Genomic DNA, 25,909 nt, shown 5'->3' with positions numbered 1-25,909 from the left:
GTTAACATAGTGGATTTTTAATGTTTCTGTTTTACCTCGTGGAGATACTCCCATTTCCACCCTTGATTAATATATTTTCACCCTTGGTGTACTGACCCAGTGTGTAAGATTTCCCAATTCCTCCCGGAAGACATCAGTCTATCCACAGACAGTGGCTCCTAATGAGGCAACACAGCTCTCTTGCCTCTAAAACAAATGCAAAGAGAGGACACCCTTGATCTTCTACTGCCTAAGTGTTTCTGGTGCAATGATCTACTTGCAGCTGACATTTGAAACCTGAAGCTAAAAAGAAACCTGCAGATGGGATTTGAAGGTCATCCAAACACAGCTCTAAACCTGCTCTATTTTGCTCCCTAATGTAGCCTCCATACAAGCCTCTGGTTGCAGGTTATCCTGTATTCTTTTTCCTCCAAATTGATCACCTGTTATATCACTGTATAATTCAGTGGGTAAGAGCAAAAATACACTTACAGAGATTTTCCTAATTATGTTTCCTTTTAAAGCAGTAAACCTGGAAAACTCTATTTTGTCATTTAACTTACGCTGCTCAAAGGAAAAAAAAAACATTTCTCTTTTTCCCTATAACCACATGATACCTAACTAGAAATAGATTTGCATCATGAAATGTTGTGTTAAATATCTGTTACGTCTTTTCAGGACAGATAAAGAGATAGAGATACTGTGACACTCCTTAGGCTACCAAGTGGACTTAAAGGAACCTGTATTTGTAATTCAAGTGTTGATTTTTATACCTATCTACATTTGAGCAAAAAGGCTAACTATGTGTTTACATAAAAAGCAGGCTACAACCCCATGCAAAGGACTAGCCCACATCTGTATGACACTTAAGTCCTACTTAAGCCTAATCCAAATATCATTAACATTCTTCTTGCACAAATAAGATAGCACCATTCTGGATTAGGTAATGGGAGACAGACGGTGACTGGACTAAAGGAACAACATAGCATTACTAGGTTATGGTATCATCTGTGTTTTCTAACCCCCTTGGATACATCAGCCTCATCTTGTATATCCTCTCCTATATCATGGCCTGCACCTGCCTTCATAGATCATGCTAACTATTGATATCTGGTGTTTTGAGTTCCAGAGTGGAAGAGAAGCTGTAGCACTGAGGAAAGTCTGAGTTAGCCTGTACTTAGCAGTGGAGCATCACAGAACTAGGGACAGCTGACATCAGTGGTAACACAGACAAAAAACTTCCTAATCATGGTGCTCTGAATCCTGTCAAACACACTAAAAATGACTTGCTATAAAGACCCTACTGTTTTAAATTACATACTTGCTTAGTAAACCACAAATTCAGGCTCACTTAGGAAGTGGACAGAACTAGTAATACATGTATCTCAAATAAAATCCCAAAAATCTAGTGATGCAAGACACTTCACACTGCAAACTCCAGTCTGAGTTTAAACCATGAGAGTAAATGTTGCCAGACAAGGCCTTGAGCCACCTCATTTGTTGCATATCCTCAGCAGGCAGCTCTGTTCACTGGACTGCCATAGCCCTTCACACTCAAAGGAAAAAGCCCACTTACAGGTGCCAGCTGATGGCCATGATAGGGAGAGGTCATGCTCAAAATGTGTTCCATGACTGCTGTCTCAAATTATTTTCATTCCCAAATTTACTGATTTTAAGGCATCCACCATCACCCAGTCTGACTTCTGACAATAATATCTGTGATGGTACATGTATGTCTCAGGAAATGCCTGCTGACCAGATACTTTACAATGAACTTCACTAACAGTAGCACAAACCTGTTTTCTCACTGATTCTGTATGTGGTCTATCTGTGGGATTCTTCATCTCCCACAATTTGCAACTTCTTAACATTTCTCCTATACTAAATCTGAAATTCTTGGAAATGCTGGTGAGGTGATTTTGAAGAGCAGCTTCTACAACCTGCCTGAACATTTCTCAGAGCAGCTGAAAGGCAAGTTGTTCTGCAGCTCCTGACCCCACCATATGGCAGTGGTTAAACTCAGCCCTCAGATCATCTGCACAATAATAGAAGCACCTGTGTGAAGTCCAGAACTTCTCTTTTGGACATCAGGAAAGGCAGAAAACCACTATGGGCAATCATTTTAATTATTAAAGAGCCTGGTCACCAAATGGGCAAACATTGATTTAACAAAGTTCCTTTGCTGTATTGTGCATTAAAATCATTAATCCTCAAAGCTCTGTAAAATGGACAAACACAGCTGTTTGGGAGCAGCTGTCTTCAGCAGGGAAACTAAAGGCCAAAAGGAAAGGAAGTCACCAGGTGTTAGTTAGACTACATGTTGACAAAATAGAGGTAACATCTGATGTTATATACATTTATAATCCTGCTGGTTTTCATTCTGTACAGCTGTGCAACACATGGAGAAAACACTCAATGACAGGATGGGCAGCACACTGGGTGGCAATTTGCAAGAATGGAACCAAGAAGGACAGAGGAATTCTGAAATTAATCTCAAAGGCTTGTCTAAAACCACATCAAAGGCACAACCATGGCAGCAGTAGCCATACCCAAACTCATACGAAGGCCGGGAAATAACAACAGTTAAGTCATGGTGATATGGATTTCAGCTCAGCCTACTCACCCAAACACACAGGTTCTCTCCTAAAATTTGAGACACAGGGACTTCCCTTGTACTGTTACCCAAACTATCTCAATTAAAGATGTTATGTCATGTGATATGACAAGTTAAAATCACACTCCTGGTCTGTAGACAGCAGTAACTTTGATTCCTGCATACCTGAACTTCAGCAACAGCAATATAGTTCACACTTGTGTACATGGCACCATTCCCAGTCCCCTAATCAGACTCTTAGAGCAATCATGACAGTCTCTTTCTGGTTCTATCAAAACAATCACAAGGCCAACCTATAAGTAGAGGGAAAGCATCATGAAAGTAGTAATCTGCCTCACATGGAGATATACCTGAAACACAGATTTGATCTCAAATGGTTCAGGTTCCTAACTAAAATATGGAGAAGAACACAAGATTCTTTAGAGTTAGCAGACTGGAGACACAGGCCCATCACTGTCTGGTTACAGGAGGTACAAAAAGCAGTTATGGGCTGTTCATGTGATCCAGAGGAAAGCTGGACATCACAGTCATGGAAAGAGGAAGTCTCACCAATAATAATATTGTGGAATATACACTTTTGCCCAGAAGTGCATTGATAGCCTCATTTTCAAGGAAATAGAGATACCATTACATAAAGAAACTTGTCCACTGATCCAATACCACTCCCTGTACCCAGGACACAATTAAAGTCAACACACAAACCAGCAGTGAATTGTTCAACCATCTAATAACTGTATTCACCAACTTCTGCTTTTGGAGCCATCCCTTCTGGAAAAGCTGGGGCAGAGAGCAAAAGCAGTGCAGTGCTTGGGGAGATATCTAGAGAATAAGATGCACCTTAAATGCAGCTTAAAAGTATAGGCATCTGTAAGCACTAGCTCTCAGACATTTGCAGGTCCAAAAAGTGCCCCACAGAGCATTACCAATACTTATTATTTGGTTTAACCTGGATAGAGACAAATTACTGGAAACTGTTTGACTGGTGTGCAGCGATTTACCACAGGCATCCCAGGGACCTTCACACCAAGCTCAGTGCTGAGAAGACATGATGACATTTCTCAGTAACCTGCATAGCAAACGGTCACCTGAACAACCCAGTCCCATCCTGATGTAACCTTGCTAATTCCACTGTGCTAAGAGTTGAATGTGTCCCCTAGATCCTACATTGCTCCAGTTCACACAGTTAATGTGTGTGCGTGAAGTTCTGCTCAGCTCCAGATGGCCAAACATCAAATAAATTGAAAAACAATGACCGCCAAATCTCTGCTGGAAAAAAGAAACACACACACACCCCCCCATACACATATATATATACATATATATACACACGGAAGCCATCAAAGAGGGATCATGAGTTCAGCATCAGAAAACATAATGCAACATGTTGCCCTCCCTTTTGTAGCTCAACATATTTACCTTGTAAAAGGTAATGAAAAGATGCAAAGGTCACAAAAACCTGCAATAATCCCTGCCCTTAGCTACTGAACAGCATCTCAGCTTCCTTCCTCTTGCTGACAGATTTTATGTCCCCCAAGACAGAAAGTCACCATGATTTAGATTAGGGGTAAGACCTCCATGCCCCTACTGGCACACAAGCTATTCCAAAGAGGTGTTAAAACTAAATAACAATATTCAGATACTCCACTTTCTTAAGAGAAGATAAGGCATGGCTAGAAAGCAAACTATGCATTAGGCAAAAAAAAAAAGGGTCCTTGCCCATGGTTCAGTCAACTGAATAAAAGCATCTACATACAATTTGTGGAGTACCTTATGATTCTAACAGTTTTCCAATGTGGCTGCCAGGATGGCAAGAGAATTCATTGGAGCTTCTCAGTTCAGTGCAGGGTTTAACCAAGAGGGAGGAAGGGAAAGAGGGAAGAAGGGACAGCAATATTTTGATTAATATACAGAACTGGAACTCATTAAGAGTAGGATCCAATTCCAGTTTTACACTTCTCTTCCCTGCACTAACCTACATCTGACATCAGTCATAACATTCCAGAAACAGCTAGAAGGAATTTTCACACCTTTCTTCTAGGACATCATGTTATCTAGCATGTCCTAGATCAAATAAAGCAGATGGTAGATGCACTACAGGTTTTACCTAGACTCCTGTAACTGCCAGGATGAACCATTCCCCAAAGACCACAATGCCCACTGTCATACTTTCAAATGGGGGAAATGCATATTCAGCTTCCTGTAGCTTATGCATCACTGTATACAATTAACATTCTTTTAAACATGGCAAAGTTTAGAAGTCTTTAAACTTAGAAGACTTTAAAATCTTCATTAGCAGTTAAATTTTGAAATAACAATATATTCTTGACACTGTCTGTCCTGCTCACATATACTAATGAATGTGCAAAAAACCACTTGTTTTAAAGTCTCCAAAACAGGGGTCCAGACTGAACACACCTGAATAAAACTGTATGTCCCATAGCACAGAACCCTGCATTACTGCTGGGTTTGGCTGGGGTAAAGTTAATCTTCTTCATAGTATCTAGTATGAGACTATGTTTTGGATTTGTCCTGGAAACAGTGTTGATTATAGAGAGATGTTTTGGTTATTGCTGAGCAGTGCCTACACAGAGTCAAGGCCTTTTCTGCCCGTCACTCCACCAGCAAGGAGGGTGGGGGTGCACAAAAAGCTGGAAAGGGACACATCCAGGACAGATGACCCCAGCTGTGCACAGGGACGTTCCAGACCATTTGGTGGCATGCTCAGTTCATAAAACTGAAGTGATGGCATTTGTCTTCCCAAGTCACCATTGTGCACGACAGAGCCCTGCTTTCCTGGGGATGGCTGAACACCTGCCTGCCCATGGGGAGCAGTGAATAATTCCTTGTTTTTGCTTTGCTTGTGTGTGCGACTTTTGCTTTCCCTATTAAACTGTCTTTAACTCAACCCACAAGTTTTCTCACTTTTGCTCTTCCAATTCTCTCCTTCATCCCACTCGGAAGGGAGTGAGTGAGTGGCTGAGTGGGGCTGAGCTGCTGGCTGGGTTAAACCGTGGCAGTTACAAACTGCTAATGGACAAAGGGCCTTGAAAAAGCTCTGGTCCTGTCCCTTGTCTGGGACCAACTGTCCCTACAAACATTTCTCTGCTCAGTGTCTTCCTCTGCTTCATATCACACAAAAATCTGACCCATTCCTTTCTCTGACTAGCACAAATCTGGAATTATTCTGCTGGCCCCCACAGTTATTCTAGATTTACACAACCTAAGAGAATACGGCATGTCTTCAAAAGCTCCACTACCAAAAATGACTTTTTGTCAATATATTCTTTGCCCCTAAAATAAGCACTGCGGTTTATAAATAGTCATTCAGGCAAGGAATAGATCAGAAATAAAAGGCATGATGATTATTTTTTGAAGCACTTAAGAAAGATCAAATTGCTGTGTCTGCCTCACCCTCTGAAACTGCAGAATATGCTCAAGTGTAACCAACAGTACTGCTAGATGTTTTCAAGATCTTTTCAAGACAGGAAAATAACCATTTTAGAAAGACTTTTAACTTCCAGTTCTTAGTGGAAAATGAATTTGATGCTAAACATTTGTGGTTCCAAGATGAATTATTAATATTAACAGTAGTACACTTACAGAACACATAAATATTGGCAGTAAATGATGTTGGACAGAATTAAAATATGAATTAAGGATTTCCTACTGGATTATTTTGCATTACAGAAATTAAGGAGGGTGGGGCAGAACATGAAACTTAATAGTGTCCAAAACCTATTTTGGTCCATGATGAGTGTTGTTTCTGGAATACAGTTTGGGGAAGAAACATTAATGAATGCTTTACTAAGAACTCCACACTTTAAAGAAATTCTGAGCAGGCACACTAACATGCATTATAAATGGAGCAATGCTCTCCCATATTGGTGTCAAAACATAACTTTTTATGCTAGAATTTGGAAAAATCTCAGACACACAACATTTGTTGCTGGAAATCAGGAAATGTGAACTGAGCTTTCCTGCCAGCATGAAGGAAGATAGATTCTGTCTACAACTGTTAAATTTGGAACTGTTAACAGCATTACTAGTGTTCAGGCAGCAGCAGTGATTCCTGTGGACTTTATTTTCTCTTCCAGTTATTCTTTCTGTCTTCCCAATTTCATTTACATGAAGTGTATTTTGTAAACAGAAAACCTACTTGTTACATTCACAGAAACAGGATCTGCAGTTCTGGCTGCACATACGGATGTCTTTAGACATGGCAGAAATCAGAAGTACATCGTAATTAATCCATTCCCAGTGAGTTAACATAAGACTTCCGTTGGCATGCTTTCTAGTTTCTTTACATGCCCCAGCTGATGGGGTTTCCTCACTGCCCTAGGAAATCTCTTAATACATCAACTTGCAGTGCAATGAAAGCATTAGTAGAAAAAAAATCAGCTATGTATGCAAGGAAAACAGCAGATCCTACTTTTAAGTAGACTATGTAATTCAGCAGGATGGACACACACCAGGGCTGGAGCTGTTCAGTCTCACTGAAGATTAGCTCTTTGCTAGGAAACATGGCACCAAACTTAGTTTCATATTTTTCCCCTCAGAAGTCATATGCTTGCACACGTGTTCCCCACTCCCTTTCCAGGCCCTAAGCTTGTGTGATACTGCTAGAGAAGCATAACTTCATAAACTTAATTGCTTAAAAATAGGATCTGGCAGAGCACCAGCTCCTAGATCAGTCTGTGCAGCGCTCAGAGGTTTTAGGCAGCAAAGAGTTTTTCCTCAGGCTACTACATACCAATACTTCCCTCCACTCCCTTCAGAAAATCACAAAAACACTTGCAGCAATTCTAAGGACAGTTGCTCCAGCAAATACTCCCCTTGACTGATTGTTAGGCTACTTGGGGTGTCCAAAAAATGAATAAATAAAAATAAAAAGCTTTTTGACATCAGAGCACTTACAACTCCTTTCCACAACTTTTTAAATGTTTTCAATTCACATTTCATTTAATCTTTTTTAGATTTAGGGCCAGCGTCAGTTCTGCCTCTGTGCCAGCTTGAAGAAGGACTTCCACACACACTCTCTTGCCTCACCCTGCTTTAAGTATGTCTCTGGCTCACCATTCTCAGGTCCCCTCCTATTGCTCTTCGACTCTCTCCAGCTCTTACCATCTCCTTCACCCACTGCTCTCATGACTTCTCAGTCTCCAGAGGAAAGTGTAGGAAGCAAATTAACAAGGGCAGAACAATGCTCAGTCTTGACCTTGCTTCCTTGGAAAGATGAGTCATAATCTGTAATAGCAACATACAGATCTTGCTGGATCTGTACATTTGGAGGGAAAGTTCAGCTATGGAAACTGAGTATCACAGAAAAACCATTTCACATAACTCCAAGAATCTTTTGGGAAGATGTGTGGAACATAGCATGAATTAACCTCCTCCCCTCCTTCAAATGGCTGCAGTGAGCACAGGTGGTTCTAGTTTTTTAGTTCTTTTCTATACATAGACTCCAAATCTGTTTATGTGTACACCTACACATCCTGCGGATGCATCCAGCCACCAAAGGCATCTCTGCTGGGGTTACCCCTTCCCTGCAGTCCCAGCCATTGTACTCATTAGTTCCAGCTGGCTGCTCCTGACCTATCCTCTCCCAGCCACTCCCTTGGGCAGCAGCACCAACAACCTTTACTAAAAATATCTCCTGAGCATCATAAATAGCAAGATGGTAGGGTTCTTAATCCCCCTTCAGGCACATAGTCTTTTTGCTTTTGATAAATACAGAGTGGCAACAATGGACTGAGAATAAAATGCATCTTACAGTACTGGTCTGCTCGGCCTGTGCCTTGCAGAAAGCAAAAATGAGGACTCCCAGTATCCACAAATGCTGTCAGCAGAGGACAAGAGAAAGGAAGGAGACTGCTACTGCAGAAAGTCACAAAATCTCACAAACCTAAATTTTGAACATTTTTAACTCAGTAGTTTAATATTACAGTTAATAACTCAATTTTTAACTCAATAGTTAAATATCGTAAATATTATAAACTATATATAAATATAGGACTTACTGCCCAAAACACAAGACCAGTGTTACTATGGAAAACTTCAGATCTGCAGAATACGTGAGTCAAGCAGGGAGCCAAACAGCAGGAAAACTCAAAGGAAGAGAATGGAAAGGTTGGCTCGTGCCCTGCTGAACTTCTGTACCACCACAGGCTGTACAGAACAAGCCAAATGCACACTGCTAGGCTGGCCTGGTGGAAGGAAGAGCAAGATACAGACCCTTCATGGCACTTTACTCTTGAAACACTTTGCCAAACATTACATGAACCTCTGAACATCCCTGCCACACAGATTTGAAAAAGCCCTGCGTTACTGCATTACTGACTGAGGTCATGTCATATCTCAAAATAAAAAATATGTTAAAGAATCTAAAATCAGCTGCCACTTCAGTCTAAGTTTTCAGCCATGGGTAGAAATTCAAAGTTCCAAAGAAACTTCACAAGTCTGTGATTCCTACAATTCTGGAATATTCAAAAATCCCAACTTACAAAGAAAAAAATGATTAATGCTTTTTTTTTTTTAACATTCTCCTGTAAGTTTTATAATACTAAAGCTAGAAGAATTTGCCCCTGTCCAGCTGCAGCTCTAAAGCAAATTCATCACAAGTGGTGTTTCCTACATACACATGTAGGAAAATATTTACTATGTAGCAAGCATGGAAACAAATATACTATCACTGTGGCAATTGTAATACAGTCATAGACATTACCAATTTAAAAATTTTAAATGGTATTTACAAAATGATAGAAATAAAGACAATGGTATCAGAAGTTTGTTGCAAATGATTCATATATTCAGATACGAATAATATATTCATATGAACATAATCAGTTAACCAGAGCCTTTTACTCTGAAACACAAGACTCCAAATGTGTACTGCACATCTAAGTACACAAAACATTTTTGTAATTCATCCCAAATATCCAAATATCAAAACATCTGGCAACAGAAAATAGAAAAAAGTATTTATAGACATTTTCAGACAGAGATTACTTCAGGTCAAGTCTGAAAGCATCCCTAAGCTGCAATCATTGAAATCTTTTATCAGTTATTTTGGATTTAGCTAGTGTTACTGAGAGAGAAATATGACATAGGCTTTTTATAGCAGCTGCCAATTCAACAATGATCAAAGTTTTATTATTCTTCCTTAGATCAAAGTCTGGACTGAATAATTTTGGGATTATCTCCAGCTCATAAAGTAGAATAAACAGTTTTGGATAACCGCATTATTATATAAAAGTATTGTCTTCTTGCAATAGGTTTTGCTCTTATTTACATATGCCACAAGTTTTTAATGGATTGTTTGATTATCATTTAATTGTTTTATTGGCTTACTAAGACAACAAAAGATAAACTTATACAACAGCAGCAAAAGGCCATAGAAACATTCAAATGCTGTTTTGTGCATCTGCATTCATATGCAGAGGACATTCATGAGAAGAACAGGTGAAATTTTAAAAGTAAGACTGGGCACACTTCCAGTGAAAGGTAATAGGTTCTACAGCTTTGCTCATTATAAACCACTCAGGACGTGTGGAGATCTCCTGTTGTAGAGAGGCATTCACACACACCTTGGCACAGCCAGTCCATGCCTGTACACACCCTTCCGACTGGGATAAAGAAAGTCCTTGTCAGAGAAAATTATGTTGACTTTCATTAACAGGCATAAATATTACTACATGGATAATGCTCAGCATAATTCCTTTTGCAACTAAACCTTATTTTAAAGGTGCTTAGATTGGTGTTTCACTCCAGTGTGCTTTCAATTAAGGAAAAAAAGGTTTTCCTCCTTTTGGTTTCCATTCTCCAAAAAGCATTGATTTTCACATTGTCTGTTGACCACAGGATCAACTGTATTCCTGTTCTGCTGAACAAGGTGTTTACTATTATCTTTGGTGAAATAGCAAGTCCTAAATTCACCTCTCCTTTTACACACTAATTCTATTAAATTAATTCACCTTACACAGTCTTTATGGAAGTCAGCTCTCCCACAAATGTTGATTAAGAGAAGTGGTAACCCAGGACACCTGAAAAATCAGTACTTTGGCATAAATTGTTTTGCATTTTCTGTATAATATAGGGCCACAGAGAAGTAGAGCTGGAACATCTTTTTCAGAGTTGTTATCATAGACTGTTAGCTATGTTTCTTTATCATTAACTAGGTTTCAGCTCTTATATAACCTGGTTGTCTCCCTGACTTTCTAATGCCAAAAATAAACTGGAAGCTTTCATCACTAGTTAAAAGGAAACTGTAATTTGAACAGCAGTTTTGCTGACTTCTCTGTTGATCAAAGATGCCTCATATGAGCGTGATGCAACAGAAACAAAATCAGCTTTATAATAACAGTAATTAAAGCAGAATCCTTTCACTGAGTGAAATCCCACAGTCCTTACTTACACAAGACTTACATTAGAGGAAACAGTAGTTAAAACAAGAGCCCATTTATTAAGTTGAGGTTCCAGGTATAGCAAAGGAAATGACAAGTACTCAAAAAATGTTGCAGAAACTGTTTCAGCTTCAAACTTTTGATTAAAATGTGTCCATATCTCAGGACAATAAATGATCTGTTTTGCCATTCCAGAAACAGAATAAAATATATTTATTAGTAAAGAAGCAGTAAACCAGAACTTCTTATCATGCCCTTCCTGTAAAGCCCACAGTGCTAAGACCATTCACTTCTCTGACCCACCTCCAAAAGGATCACTGCTTAGTGCCATGTCAGTAAGTTATCAAGAAAAAAGGGTATGAGCATGAAATAGAAAAAGACATAATTGGCTTCATCAATGAACAGCAACACATACTGCACTTTTCAGCATGCTCCAAAGAGAGCTAAACACAGCTCTAAAGGCTTCAGAGAGTCAGAACCTCACAATTTACTGGCTGGGTTGGACTGGTTTTCTTGCATTACCCTCTAAGTTGAAACTGCAAATACACCATAGGGGGATAAAGTACCTTTTGCCTCACCTTTGAGAACATCATCTCCTCAATGTTTCCTATTTCATGCTTCTGTCCAGAGTGTCCCTCAGCCACAGCTGCATAGAGCAGGCATCTCTCCCATGGATCTCTCCCTGTAATCCTACTAGCACAGCTGGAAAACCCCAACATCTCCTCTCTGGAGGCAGAGGGCATCCTGGTGCCACAAGACACTGGCTCATCACACTTTTTTACACACCGGTCTTTTTCACAATGATGACAAGAGATCCTCCTTCCACTTTAAAATGAGAAGTTCAGATGAACAGACTAATAGTTTTCAACAAACATGAAGTGTACGCAATTCTTTCTACCCATGAGGAAGTAACTCCAAGGCTATGTAAGACTGGCCACAACAAACTTTGCAGCAGCACAGAAGTCAACACAGGCTGCAGAACTCACACATGAACTTGGGCAGGTATTCACAGGTAGCTCATATTCTGCTCTCCCTAAAGCTCTGCACAATCAGCACTGCAGTGAGTTTAGGTCTAATTCAAATATGTGCATGTGGACAGCAGGCACTGCACTGTGCATGTGGCCCTATTTCACCAGTTACATGGAACAAACTGACTCACCAAAGCACTAATTCTGGCTTACAAATAGGAAAAGGAGAACGTGAAATAACTCCCTCACAGGTGCACCTTACTGAAGCTTATCTGGTCCAATCTTGTTTACAAACTAAGGATTTCTTTACATAATATATGGGACTGGTAAAAATACAGAATGTAATGCACAAGAATGTTTACAGAATTAGGACTCTTATTTGGGTTTAAGCTTCTAAAAATTTAGCTCTTTCTGAAAACATGACACAATAAGGGCTGAGCATTTTTTTAAAAAAAGTGTGTCTCACAGTTTTTCTCTGCTATTACTGCATAATGTCTAGGAGTTTTCTTTGGGTTTTAATGGAGAACAACACCTAATTATAAAGATAATGTTGCCTAAACAGTATGTGATTAAAAAAATTAAGGGCTGCTTGCTGGTCTCAGAACTTACAGACGAAAGTCTGCTTTCCACAGCATGTTTCTGCCTTAACACTGCAAAACTAAGAAATCTTACACCAGTCACATGAACTAGCCATGTGTGGTTTTCATCTTCAATTACTAACAGATTAGATTTAAAAATAATTTAAAATATTCAATTCAAACCTATTAAAAGAAAAAAACAAATCCCCAAAAAATTGTTTTCAGAGTCTGTGAAATGCACGAGGTTCTGGTGTTCTTCACTATAAGCAATTTTCCTGGCTTTCCCTTCCATAAGCTGATGCTTATTTTCCTTCTTTGCAATTCCTTTCAAAGCCATGCATCTAAAATAGACTCTACCTCATTGTCCCAGTTTCCTCTTGTTGTTGCCATTAGTCTATGCAACTTTTTCCATGCATTTGGGACTAATTTTCATTAATCACAAAGGCTAAACAGCCAGACTAAGCTTTGTTGGGAGGACTGGGGGGGGAAAGATGGGACAAAGCACCAAAACTTAAAAAGGAGCAGCTTAAAAGAGATACTGCTGTTTAACTCTGGTACCTCTGTAAAATATTCTTTTTCCTGAATAAAACAAAAGCTCTACTAGGCCTAAAGATTCGGGTGCAGCTACTGACTCTCATGTACAGACAAGTACTGCTTGCAGTGATGATCCAGGTACTGATTCTGAGCTACTTAAGCCATTAAATCAAGGTTCAAGCCCTAAAATGAGTAACTAATGAAAAAAACACAAGTCCTTACATATATTTGGGAGAACTGAAGAGAAAGTACAGTCAGGATTAAATAACAGTATGAAATCAGTACAAAAGAAATTCAGGGCAAAAGCTGGGAAGAGAAAAAGCATCAGAGCCAGTTCCAAACCCTGCACTGCATAGGTATTCTGAGTGGGAAACAGCTGTGTCGGCATGACTGCTCACACAGCCCTGCCTCAGGTAGTGCTGCAGAGCAGCAAACCCTGCCAAGAACGCATTCCTTTGGGCTATGGAGCGTTGTACCAAGGAAAATGGTGAAAATCACCAGGACTGGAAGCACTGAAGCTACAATAATTAACTACTCTAAACATGCCAGAATTCTCCACTTCTAAAATTAAGGAGATGTCCAGGCAGCTCACACTGCCCCACTCTCCAGGTCCCTCAGCCTGACAGCTTTAAGTGATAGCCACAAACCAGTCATATCACAAATTAGGGACATTATTACATGCCTAAAAGAAATACCTCCGGCAATAAGTAGAAAAACACAGCACCAGATTTCGGAAAGGATAGAGCAGACAATATTGTCACCTCTTAAGTGCCTGGTTCCTTTAGATATGAGCCACATTACTGTGAAAATCACAGACCATAATAAACTGTTGAACAGAAGCTCCCAGGAGCAAGTTTTTAAACCAGTCAGCATAGACCTCAATCAAAAATCATGGTAACAGCAGCCATGTCTACAGCTATCTGAGAAGGATGAGAAAATTTGGAAAAGTAAAGGTTATTAATGGTAGGAACTCAAGATTTAGCATGTAAATTTCTCATTGAAAAATCTGTGACTCTCAAAAAAGTTCACATTTGTGAGAGAGATCAACCAATCAATGAGCATGAAGAAAGAACTGTTACCAGAGCGAAACATAATGAGCTGAAATTTATCATCTGCTGCTAGAAATCTATTATCAACTTGTGTAAGAACAAATGAGGAGCCTGAGAAGAGGCCCAGAAGGCAGAAATTCCCCTGTTCTGACCTGGCCCTCAGACTCAGGGGAAAGGAAAAAAAAGTCATCCCAGTTCTTGTTTCACCTGTAAAGTGAGGACAAAACCTCCCTCACACAGCGATTATGGTGGTTTATTTGGCTGAAATAAGAAGCATTTGATCTACATTTGTTAAAAAATCAAATAGGGGAAAACAAGGATTGTAGTATAAAATAAAGTCTTAAGATAAACAACTCTACTACTTTGACTATTGAGCAGGCTAAAAAATGCAACTACCATCTTTACAATAACCACATGTGCAGCATCAGAGTGGTAGAGTACAACCCATAAGTATTAGACAGCAATAACATTTCTTCAACACTGGCTTCTGCCAGTGATTTTTGTTATGAAAAAGAACACACCACTGTTGATAAACCTCCTATTTCACATGCCTTCATTTTCCTGAAGTAGTTGCCTACTGGACTAAATGCAGCTCACGATACTTTTTTCAACCTTCAAGAAAAAAAATTAGCAAAGATCTTTGTATTTGACCACATCAAACACTCCTATTTGTGCCTGCTTGCTCTAGCCTAACTGAAGATTATAACAGTTAAAAATAGCCATTTTCCATTAACTTAGACCTTCACGATAACAAGTCGTTTTGACAGTTTTTAAGCAGTGTGAGATAACATGCACAAGTAGGTCACAGTTAGCCTTGGCTTTAGAAAAATGTCTTTCATCCAGGGAATTTACAGCTCTTTGCAAATAAGCCCTTAGGTAAGCAACAATCTATAAGGCTTACTCCAACACCCAAATTCACTCATGTATGAGTCCTAATAGCAACTACTTAACTACAGCTGAAAGTAGAATATGAAGCCTTTTGCAAACTGCAAAAGTGAAATGCCTGACTGAAGTCAATGGCAGACCTCCACTGATCCCAACAGGCTGCAGAGCAGGACATGAGAGTGCCCTGGGAAGGATTCCAACTTGACAAGGAAGAGAAAAGTCATTTTTCAAAGTTTGTTTCAGCTCCCAGTTCCATCTCCACATTTCTGAAATGATTATTTGTTCAAGCTTCTGGGAATACTCATCTATGCTGCTTCATCTGGCATTTGGTCAACACATCTGCTTGAGCCATACTATAAAGAAAGTGGCAGAAGGATTTTAGAGACCTTACATTTACATAACAGCAAGAGCTGAGGGACAGGTGTGAAGTACTGCAACAACTTAGTCTGTGAAGAGTGGAAGGAAAAAAAGGGAAAATTTCAGAAAACTCATCTTAAGGCACAGGTGAGCCATTAGTTCTCACAGCAGGCCCTCTGAAAAAGTTAGCTACCATTATTTCCATTGTACAAGTAGGGGAGCATAAAACATTTATCCAGAGTTCCATTTAAGGCAAAACTACATGAATTTGTGTTATTAGTTATACTTTATGTATTGACTTATACTCTGCCATAATGTCAGTGACTATATCAGCAGTTTTGGTTAAATAACACCAGGGAACTAGACAGGAGAGTTAAAAGGAACAGTCCAAAAGGGTATTGCTGGATTTCAGGAGTTTCTTCTGTCATCTGTTGCAGTCAGTTCACTACACCATGCTGCCTCCTGGAGCAAAAGAGATGAATAGTGAGCTGCACAGATTGAACACTAATAATACTGTGATTTTTTTACTGTCCCTTGAATATCTTCTGCAGTTTAATAAGAAAAATGGCCCAGGTGAATGTTTAACTCCTTTGCTATTCTACTTATGCTTGGTATATAATCAATAAGCAGACAGTTCCAAAGTGTCTGATGCACTCAGAATAATAATCACCTTTGGGGCAGCTAACACCACATAAAATATTAACAATCAATATTTGCTGAGCTTGCAGACCATAATGATACAGTGATTTTAATGAGACCGCATATGCATGAGGTAATCTGCCTTCATGAAGCAAAGAGTTCCTATCTGGCAGTTGAACAGAGCCCTAATCCCTTAAAGACTCACTTCTTACTTGAGCTACATTCTCATGAGTAACCTCATTAAGACCCATCATACCACTTAAGTGTATAAAAATAAGTTCATATATAATATTTTAACAGCAGTAGTGTTTCAAACTATTTATAGTAACAATGGTCTATAGTGTTTTACACAAAAATAGCCTTTGGTCAGCACTGAATAAATCTATCTACCTCCACAAACTCACATATTTTCCAACTAAATCAATTTGTTAAAATTTAAAATGAGATATCAATAGAAATTAAAATCTCAATCTCTTTCATGAATCTTATTCACTACATCCCTAAAGTCCTATAGGTTCTCTCTCTCTCTCTCTCTCTCTCCAATTAATTACTCTGAAAAAACTAGATGGCACAGGAGAGACTGAGAAAGAATTCACTCTTCTTCTCCAGGCAGCTCTCCAGCAGAATCAAGCAGGCATCAAACATCATGTGCTGTGCAGATGAACGGGAAAGAGGGACAGTGGGGGGAGGAAAGGGGAATATGGTCAGTGGAAATTTTCCCTGGCTTCCCATTCTGTAAAGTTCAGTTTTAGAGAGCCATCTGCAAAGCTGAAATTGCAAAGTTTTTATGTCGCTTTCTCAAATCCAGGTACCCTTCTGATGACAACAAATCTAATCCATGTCATAAAGCTTTGCTGGGTTTTCCCCACAAGTACTAATGTAGCTTTAGCACAGCACTGATACTCATATACTTAATGTTCTTCCAGAAATGGATTCTTTGGAGACCAATACAGTCCATTTCTTCCTAAAGCAAGAAATCTACTGTTCCATGAAGAATTATGCCGCTTTAACACCATTTATTATTTATATCTAAAATGGGTGTGATGCTTTAGGAATATGGTCATAACCACAAAATGCCGACAACCTTTTAGCAGTCACACGATGTCTTCAACGCACATGAAGCTCCTTTGGATGTCAACAGGAATCCAAGCAGGTGAAAGAGCTGGTCCATGCAGAGCAGTATTTAACACATGAAGATGCAGAGAAGTCAAGGGACGCACAAATAAGATGCCTCCCTACATTCAGGGTTTTGTTAATATGTAATATGTAATTTTTACAAAGTATTTTTTCAATTCAGAGATAACCACAGTGTTTTCACTTGTCATTATCGTGACGATAATTTTCTCTCTTCAGGAGATGCTTACAAGTATTTCTGCTTTGTTATGACAATGTTCAGAAAATGCTTAACTTTATGTTTCCAGTCCTTTAATTTGTTATAACTATAATAAAAAAACTTAAAGCACCAGTCTTTCCACCACACCTGCATCAGTTTCTCATACTGGAAGCAGAACTTTGGGACAAGATGGGATCTGCAGTCAATGAGGCTGATCTGTTCATTTCCAGCCCAGAATGAGCAAACACAGAGCCAGAGCCTACACATGAATGCATGCAAAGGACAAAGGCTATTCAAGTTTAGGCCATTATTAAATCAAATGCAAACCTGAAGTAAAACTCAAAACGTTAATTTCAAGCCAGATGCAAATGTCCATCAGAGGTACAATCTGACGATTGGATTTACCACCACACCCTACCAGGAGCACTCGTGTTACCAATGACAGGACAAGCCAGATGCCTCACCGCACTCATCAGACTCCCAGTACCAATCCGTTTCCATTCCCTGAGCAGCAACCACAGCCGAGGTCTGACCCTACGCCCATCTTCAGCACCATGTTCCTTTCTCTGCATGCATGTATGCGCTCCCACCCTCGTTTAACGCGCACGGAGCCGCCGCACCTTCCCGCACTCCCACCGCCGCCCCCCCGGGCACTGGGAAAGGCTGAGCGGGATCCCCCGCCTGGCTCGGCAGGTGCGGCGGGTGCCCGGCCCCGGAGGATGCTCTGCGGCGCTCAGCCACGCTTCTGCCCGCGCCGGAGCCCCGTGCACGGCCCAGCTGCAAAACAGCACCGGGCAGGCGACGGTCGGCGGGGGGACATCCCCTGGCCTCCCCCTGCCCCGAAATCGCCGGCGCACCCTCGGGGTGCGGGCACCGCAGCGCGGCCGGGCACCAAGGTCAGCGTGGCTCCGGCCGCCCGCAGGGACGCGGCGCTGCCCCGGCGCGACGGAGACCCACCTCTGGCAGACATGGCTCAGGCTCGGCAGCCGCGGAGCTGCTCCTGCTGCTCCTGCTCCTGCTGCTGCGGCGGCGACAACGCTCGGCCCGCACCGCCCTGCGCCCTCCGCGCCGCGGCAGCCGATGCGGGGGGCGGCGGCCGATGCTGGGCCGGCCGGGGCGGGCGGGTCCGCTCCGTCCCTGCCCTGCCCTTCCCTGCCCTGCCCTGCCCGCCGCGGTGCGGGGCGGCGCCGGGGCGTCCCCGCGGGGCGGGAGCGCGCCTGTGTGTGCGGGTGCGTGTGTGCGGGTGCCGGCGCGGAGCGGGGCGGCTGCGGGGCGGGGCAGCGCCGGCGGAGACACCGCGGCCGCAGCCGCTCCCGGGCGCGGTGCCTGCGCGGGGAGCGGCCCCGGCGGCGCTCGGGTGCCGTGGTGTCACCGCACGGACGGTGTGCGGGGCGCGGTGCCGCACACGGGGACAGTCGCACCGGCGGCAAAAGCCACGGACGCCAGGGAAAGCAGCGAGGCGGATCTCCAGCTCCTTGGAGCGCTGGATGGGCGGGTCTGCTCCCAGAGCCACAGCGCCTTGCGAAAGCAGCTGTGCGCGTTCCGGACCTGGCGCTGAAATCTGTGGCACAACTTGAAGTTCACCCACCGAACAGCAAGGATACACCTGCATATCTGTATGCAAATTGTATATAAACGTAGAATTTCTTGCAATCTTGTCTAGCAAAGCAGTCTTGGCGTTACCACACAGGAAAGAGCACCCAGCTTCCTCCTGGCACCTTAATAAAAGCAGCAAGCGACTGACTGCAACGCACCAGAAGAACAAGATCAGTATCTGGTGGACACCCCTCCCCGTGGTGGCCCAGCCTCCAGCCTAATAAAGCCAAATACTCCCAAGCCACACTAAAAAGAAAACCCCTACGCCACCAGATTATTAGATGCTGGCAAGAGTTAAGGAAAGCAACAATCTAGTTTATCAAGAATGACAGGCTAGAAGACCACATCAGAATAGTGCAATTACAACACTACAGCAGACTTTTATCAATTTCGGAATGGGCAACTATGAACTAAGATACAGAAAGCACAGTCTGTGATGTTCAGTGAGAAGCCAACATGCAAACTAAATGACAGGAGAGACTGAATCACACTCCTCCACTTTGCTCTACCATACACTATACATCTTCATTCTAGCAAAGAAGCCTACACAATTTCTCCATCAAAAAAACCCCAACAATTACCAAATCGTCATATCTAAGAGAAGTGGTGAAGATTACATCAGTGTGTCCACAGAGCAGAAATGGGTGCTAGTAACAGATGTGCCACATGTTCCCACTGCTGTTTGCAGGTGCAGCCCAGCCAGTGTATCTGCTCTGTCAGATCAACCCTCTGGCACTGCTGCTACACTGATCACCTTTCCTATCACACCGAGTAGGGAGTGCATATGTGTAAGCAAGTATGGAAAGCAGCAGCAGGATGGACAGCACTCACATGCCTTCTTATTGGGTGATACATGCACAGAAAATGAATCGGCACATCTGTTTGTCTGAATTTGTGCTCATGCTCACACACAGCAAAGACTTTTATTCATATCCAGCTCTATTTGCCATGGATTTCCCCAGTGTCCCCCCAACACTTCAATCATATTCCTTATGTCATTCTGTTTTCTTGCCCCTTACAAATGTTTCTAAATCCTGCAGCAGGAATAAAATAAATCTGAAGTTGTTCTTCTCCTCCTAAACTCCCATGGCATTATCCTTAGTTGGTGAACTGACATCCACTTGAAAAACAGTTCCTTTCCCAGTCTTCTTTTCTGAAATCAGTGAAGTTTTCCACTTGCAAACAACTCAAATTTTCCTTCTGGTCCAAAAGAGCCAAGGTTTTCCTCAATCAATGTAGTGTGACAGGATTTTGTATTTTCAATTGAGTCATTTCCTATGCACTTCCTTCGGTGAGTTTCTGACTAGCACTATGACAGGTTCTCCTGTGTGGTACTTAATAGATGGCTTTAAAAAGAAGGTTCAGGAACATGCAGAAATTAGCTTTTTAATGAAGAACTTCCTTTCTTTATACTGCTAGGAAGCAGGAAGGGAAAGGCATTTGTAACTTGGGTTTCTGTGGAACACAAAGAGTTTAATCCATTCATTGTGTAAACTCTATGGCAGAGAAGTTCAACAGACATTTTGGTCAGAGAATTCTAAAATGGGTAAGATACAGCACTCATTTATTAAAAAGAGCTTTTTAGCTGGATTTCTGGAGGAACTGAGGCTGATAGAGTTTTATTTTCCTGTCTGTCCCCTCCATCAAGTCCCCTCCAAGAATTTTCAGGTTTGAACGTAGGGAATTTCAATTCAAGTTGCCTAAAAGGTATAATTCAGAATGAGTTCTACATCCCTACAAGCTTTGTAGCAATTAGCACTTACGAAGAGAAATGAAAACAAAGGAGAAAAGCTGCAGTGGAGTTCTGGAGGCCACATCTTCATTAGCCACAAGTACCGACCAGGCAATCTGCATATGGGCAGCTGAATCAGCTCCTGTAGTTGCTGTCTGAGATCCTGCAAATATCTAGGGAATGTGGAAGGAAGCTGAAGAGGGTGGAAAAGGAAGGTACAGACAAGAAATGAGAAACCATTATTACTATTTTACAGGTGAAGACCCCAGATAGATAGGAGATGTTGAGTCAGAGAAGGCTTGCTCACACACTTTCCTATGCACTCCCTCTCTTCTTACTCCAGCTGCTGTGCTCCTGATTCCCTCACTGCAGCACCAGTCTGATCCTCACAGAACTACTTTAGCTCATTAATTAGCAAAGAGTTGCTCACTTTCTGTATCCAAGTTCACTACGTTCACTCTCCGAACCAAAGGCTCAGACAAACACCAGGACATGACAGAAGGCGAGTGCAGAACCGCACAGCCAGGAAGGGTGAGCAGGAACCATTAGAGGGAACAGAAATGGTCCTTTTTAGCAGCAGCAAGCCATTGAGCTGTTTGATTGAGCCATTTCCTGACTACTCTAGAAGTCCATTAGGGAGCAGTGATTGACATTGTTTTATTTCAGGCCCGAGGCTTCTGAATTAGTCAGCTGGGAAGTAGGATCCTACCTCCTGCATTCTCCTATTGACTGTGCAGACAGCCAAGGCTTCTAACTCACAATGTGAAAAGATCCGTTATGATCAACATTTTTTAAAGGTATTCAGGCTTTAAGAGATCCAAACAGGCACCTCATGATTTTTTGGAGATGTCCAAATATTAATATATTTTACCAAGCAATAAGTGTTTTCAAATCCCCTATTGGTATTCTCAGATTTCTAAATGCCCTTGAGGAGCTAAGTATACTGTCCAAGGTCACAGAGAAAATCTATGTCAGAGCAAAGAATAGAACCTGCATCTTCAAAGAAAAGTATCCTAAATAGTGGACTGTATTCTCTGCACAGCATACCTTGCTGTCCCTTAGCCATGGTGTGAATATATAAAAGAAAGTTTTCCTTTCATCACTTTTGAACCAGTTTGTCACATTTAAAGTAGGATAGTAGTTTTTAAAATAATTAAGATCTAATCAGTTGTATGTAAATGTGTTTTTTTCCCCTGAAAATCAGTGGAGGGTGACTTAGCGCGGACAAAAAAGCAGGTAAAAGTCAGTATTACATCTTTGTCTGATGCAGATAACTCATCAGTCAGAATATACCCATCTTTGCACAATGGAGGGTGTTTCCTCTTGTAAGACATTGTGAGAAAAGTGAAGGGGTTTCTTGGAACAAAAGACAAATTCTTACAGAAGTAGGCTTCATTAAACAACTTCTGTAGGCAAGGCAAATGGCAAGGATGGCCAGGATTTGCCTGAATTATCTTTTTAACTTATTTTGCTGAACTGATATTGGAATGCTGAAGAATGATGGAAACCAGAGGAATTTTCTACAAATTTTTGCAACATGTTTCACTATAACTCCACTGGCTCATTTCTTAGGGAAATCAGACCTATAGCAGTCATACTAGAAAGAAACAAAATCTACAGCATTACTAAGCCTGATAATTTAATCAGAATTTTAATAAGCTCAGAATAAATCGCTCTCTGTGACATGAATGACAAGAAAGCAAGACAGCTCTCTTACTTTCAATGTAAGACTCTTACTGGAATCTGCAATTATTCAGTAATGGGCAGCATATTCACATAAATACATGGGCTTTCACTGATTGCAATGAGCTTCCAGGGCAGTTCCCACTAATCTCTTTTGAGAGCTGTTCCCATTTATATATTTCAAAGGAGAACTGAGCCTCAAATTACTCACACCAAATATTAATAGAAATCGTCACTGAAGTTTTTTTCCTCAAATATCCCACATACATATATAAAGAGACTTAACCATCATACAAAAAAAAGGAAACAAAATCAAAAAGATAGAAAATTCCCGAGTGAGACAAATCCTGAAGTCATCTTCCTTGTTTCTTCTTTTTCCAGTTGTCTTAATCATCTGCACGTTATTCAACTCTTCATATTGTCTGTGATATATGCACTTTAATGGCAAAAATTATAATATTGAACCTCCATTATCCCAAGTCAGTACAGACTACTGGACTTGAATAACCCAAAAACTTTTACACAGATTATGTAAGATCATGCTATCACATAAATGATATAGGTTTTATATAACCAAGAAATATTGGCAATCCTGGAAAACTAAGGAAAAGCCCGCAGATAATCCTATTTATATCTACTCTAGATTGCTTTTCCATCAAAATGACTACTGTGCCTGTGGGAACTTAGGACAGAAAGGCCAAAATGACAATTCATTTCTGAGAGTCAAGTCTGGAAAGATCATCATTGGGCAGCTTACTGCTGAAGACGTTCAGCATCACCTCTATGTGTGTATCCTGATCAGGAAGATCCCAAGAAAGCGTTCAGAGTCAGAAACTTAATCAGGTTTTGAATCAGGTTCTCACAGGTTCACATATGAAACATGTACTGCAAGTAAGAGCTGTGAATAGAGGTCTATGGGACCTGACGAGATGCATCCCAGAATCCTGAGGGAATTGCCTGATGCAGTTCCCAAGCCACTCTCCCTGATATTTGAAAAGTCAAGTGAAGTCCCTGGTGACTGGAAAAAGGAAAACATAACTCCTCTTTTTAAAAAGGGTGGAGTGTAGGACTCTGGGAACTACTGATCCATCAGCCTCACCTCTGTGCCCGGGAAGACCATGGAACAGATCGTCCTAGAAGCTATGGTAAGGTACATGGAGAACAGGGAGGTGATTGGAGACAGGCAGCAGGGCTTCACCAAGGGTGGGTCCTGCCTGACCAACCTTCTACAATGGAGTAACTGCATCAGTGGTTGCCTCAGAAGATTTAGAGACAATCCGATAAACTGCCTTTGTTGGTAATTATACATTATAGTTTTTAGATCTCCATCAAGTAAGGGCATTAATTCACTGTGTGCCCTACTTTACTGTTTACCCTAAGGAATTTGCTGTGGCAAAATTGATTACATGTGCAAGTTTTTTTACATAGAGTAACTTTTACACCATGTAAAATGTGGCAGGCACTAGCTTGGTCAAAGTTCACCTTAGCAAAGATCTTAATGAAGAGCATCCCAAGAATAGCAAAGAATATTCTGAATAAACTAGAGCCAAAACCTCTCAGCACTCCTACACATGGGAAAAGTTTTAGGAATGAGAAGTGAAAATTCACCTGCAGTTGTAATTACAATGAGCCAAACTCTGAGAAGAGTATAAATTACATTCTGCTGTGAACAGCCAGGCTTGTGTGGGGTTACAAGTCTGGGGTCAAAAAAATTAGTTATCTGAATAGTTGTGAAAGTTCATCAGTGTGTAATGTGGTATCTGATCATAAGACATACTTATGTTTCTCCCCGTATTCCTGGAATTCACACATGGCTGAGGCTGTCTTAATTTCTCAATGCTATGTTCTTTATACATATTTTCTATTCTGAATACTGTGTTGCAGGGCCCTCTGGCTGAGAAGTACAGAACTGGATAGGCTTCCCTTCAGAGCATTTCAAGATCATTCCTTAATTAGCTGGTAGATGCAATTTGATTTGAGAGACACAAAGTACTGGCTCTTTTTCAGGAGCTGTATGCCTTGTTCCTTTTCATAATAAGTCAAGATACCAAGCCCTGGCACCCCACCTGGCACTGATCAGTTTTATAGCTCAGGCACATGTGTGCATGTAAATACAACCTCTTAGACAAAATCTCCTGGAAATTGTGATGGCTGTTTCACAAGGACTTAGGACACACTTGGGAAAGAACATGGGCCAACCAGCCAAAGGAGTAGTCTTATGATTGTAACAGTAACAGTACCTGGTAACAATAACTTGAATCCTGAAAGATTTCTGAAGAGATTTGGAAAAAGAGAAAAGCACTTTTCTTCTGTTAGTCTTGCCCAGTACATGCAGGTACACAAATTCTGGGTATTTTCTCCCTCTTGCCTTTTAACCAATAAATTTACCTGTTGTACGTGCAAGATCTTCAAAACTGAGCTTTCTTATGTAATATTTTTCTTTCACTACGTTTTTAAAAAAAATAGTACCAGGTGGTTTAATTTAGCCATGCAATTTTTTTTTAAGTCCACTTTTGAATCTCTTTGAGCTTAAGGCTGATGCTAATTCTCCACAACATTCAGTTGTTTATTTCCCAGCAAGTCATGCTGATAGAGATGCCAGCAGATGACTGAATTCCCAAGTTGAGCACATCGCTGGAGTAAAACACGGCATCGGGCTGCCCTCTGTGGGCCGGGATCGGGCTCTGGGACGAGTTGTTTTGCAACAGCTCGTGGAGACCGATTAAGTCAGTCCAAGATTTCTACATCTGAACACAGAGTTTTGACTTATGCTGTACGTGCAATGCCAGTATCACAACTGGGTCTCTGCTGCCGAAGAGGAAGCAGGAAATGCAGACTGCTGCAGACTGCAGTGTCTGATGCAACAGTCAGGCACTCCGGGTACTAATCACAGCTCAATATACAGCACCTGGGAACTCCTGGGAGCCCCAGACACTGGGGGTAACAGCTCCTGAACATAAAACCAGAGAAACTAAATCGCTGGAAATACTTCACTTGGCACATGAGCTGCCAGGAAGGAATCAAGTACAGCATATTACAGCCCTACTCCAAGATCTAATCAGGAACAGGTTCCATTATATTAGGCATATTACAAACACAGGTCTGCTTACTTCAGCATTGCACAACATGAGGACTTAGTGTCAAACTAGTCCAAAGCAGCCTGAGGCAAAAGAACAGGGATGAGCAACAGAAATATTCCTTCATGACACTGGGTCTACTACAGACTTCATTTTCTTTGCTCAATCAGTAGTGCCTCCAGCTCAGTTCCTTAAAGGCTTCATCCAAGTACAGACGCTTGCTCCTACAGGGCTGATGACTCAGAAAAAATTACAAAGGATCAAGCTGTACATACTTTTTCTGGAAATGCAGTTTGGCTCAGAGTATAGGTTCTGAACATGAAATTCTATGAGAAAGTGGAAAGGTAGACGTGGCTCCCTCTACCCTCACCTGCAGGTAAAATAATGCAATGGAGATGTACATGGTCACTCTCACCTCTGTGGAAACCACATGAGAATTCAATTAGTTGTCAAGAAGGGCCAGTTTCTGAATACAAGACTCTTCCT

The 25,909-nt window shown here is 41.3% G+C and overlaps 1 protein-coding gene across 1 annotated transcript in view; it reads right to left on the bottom strand.

Annotated features, from left to right (window-relative positions):
• Positions 1-18,408, bottom strand: part of ABLIM1 (actin binding LIM protein 1) — a 202,499-nt gene extending 184,091 nt beyond the window's left edge. Inside the window, exon 1 of the mRNA XM_027692212.1 lies at positions 18,293-18,408. Within this exon, the coding sequence (XP_027548013.1) occupies positions 18,293-18,305 (13 nt within the window). The 5' untranslated portion in view covers positions 18,306-18,408. The remainder of the gene's footprint in view (positions 1-18,292) is intronic.
• Between the last annotated feature and the right edge of the window lie 7,501 nt (positions 18,409-25,909).

Source organism: Neopelma chrysocephalum, unplaced genomic scaffold (assembly GCF_003984885.1).
Source record: "Neopelma chrysocephalum unplaced genomic scaffold, ASM398488v2 Primary Assembly neopelma1_85, whole genome shotgun sequence".
Taxonomy (NCBI): Eukaryota; Metazoa; Chordata; class Aves; order Passeriformes; family Pipridae; genus Neopelma; species Neopelma chrysocephalum.
Note: the sequence above shows the minus strand (reverse complement) of the source record. Positions and strands in the feature narration are given on the sequence as shown.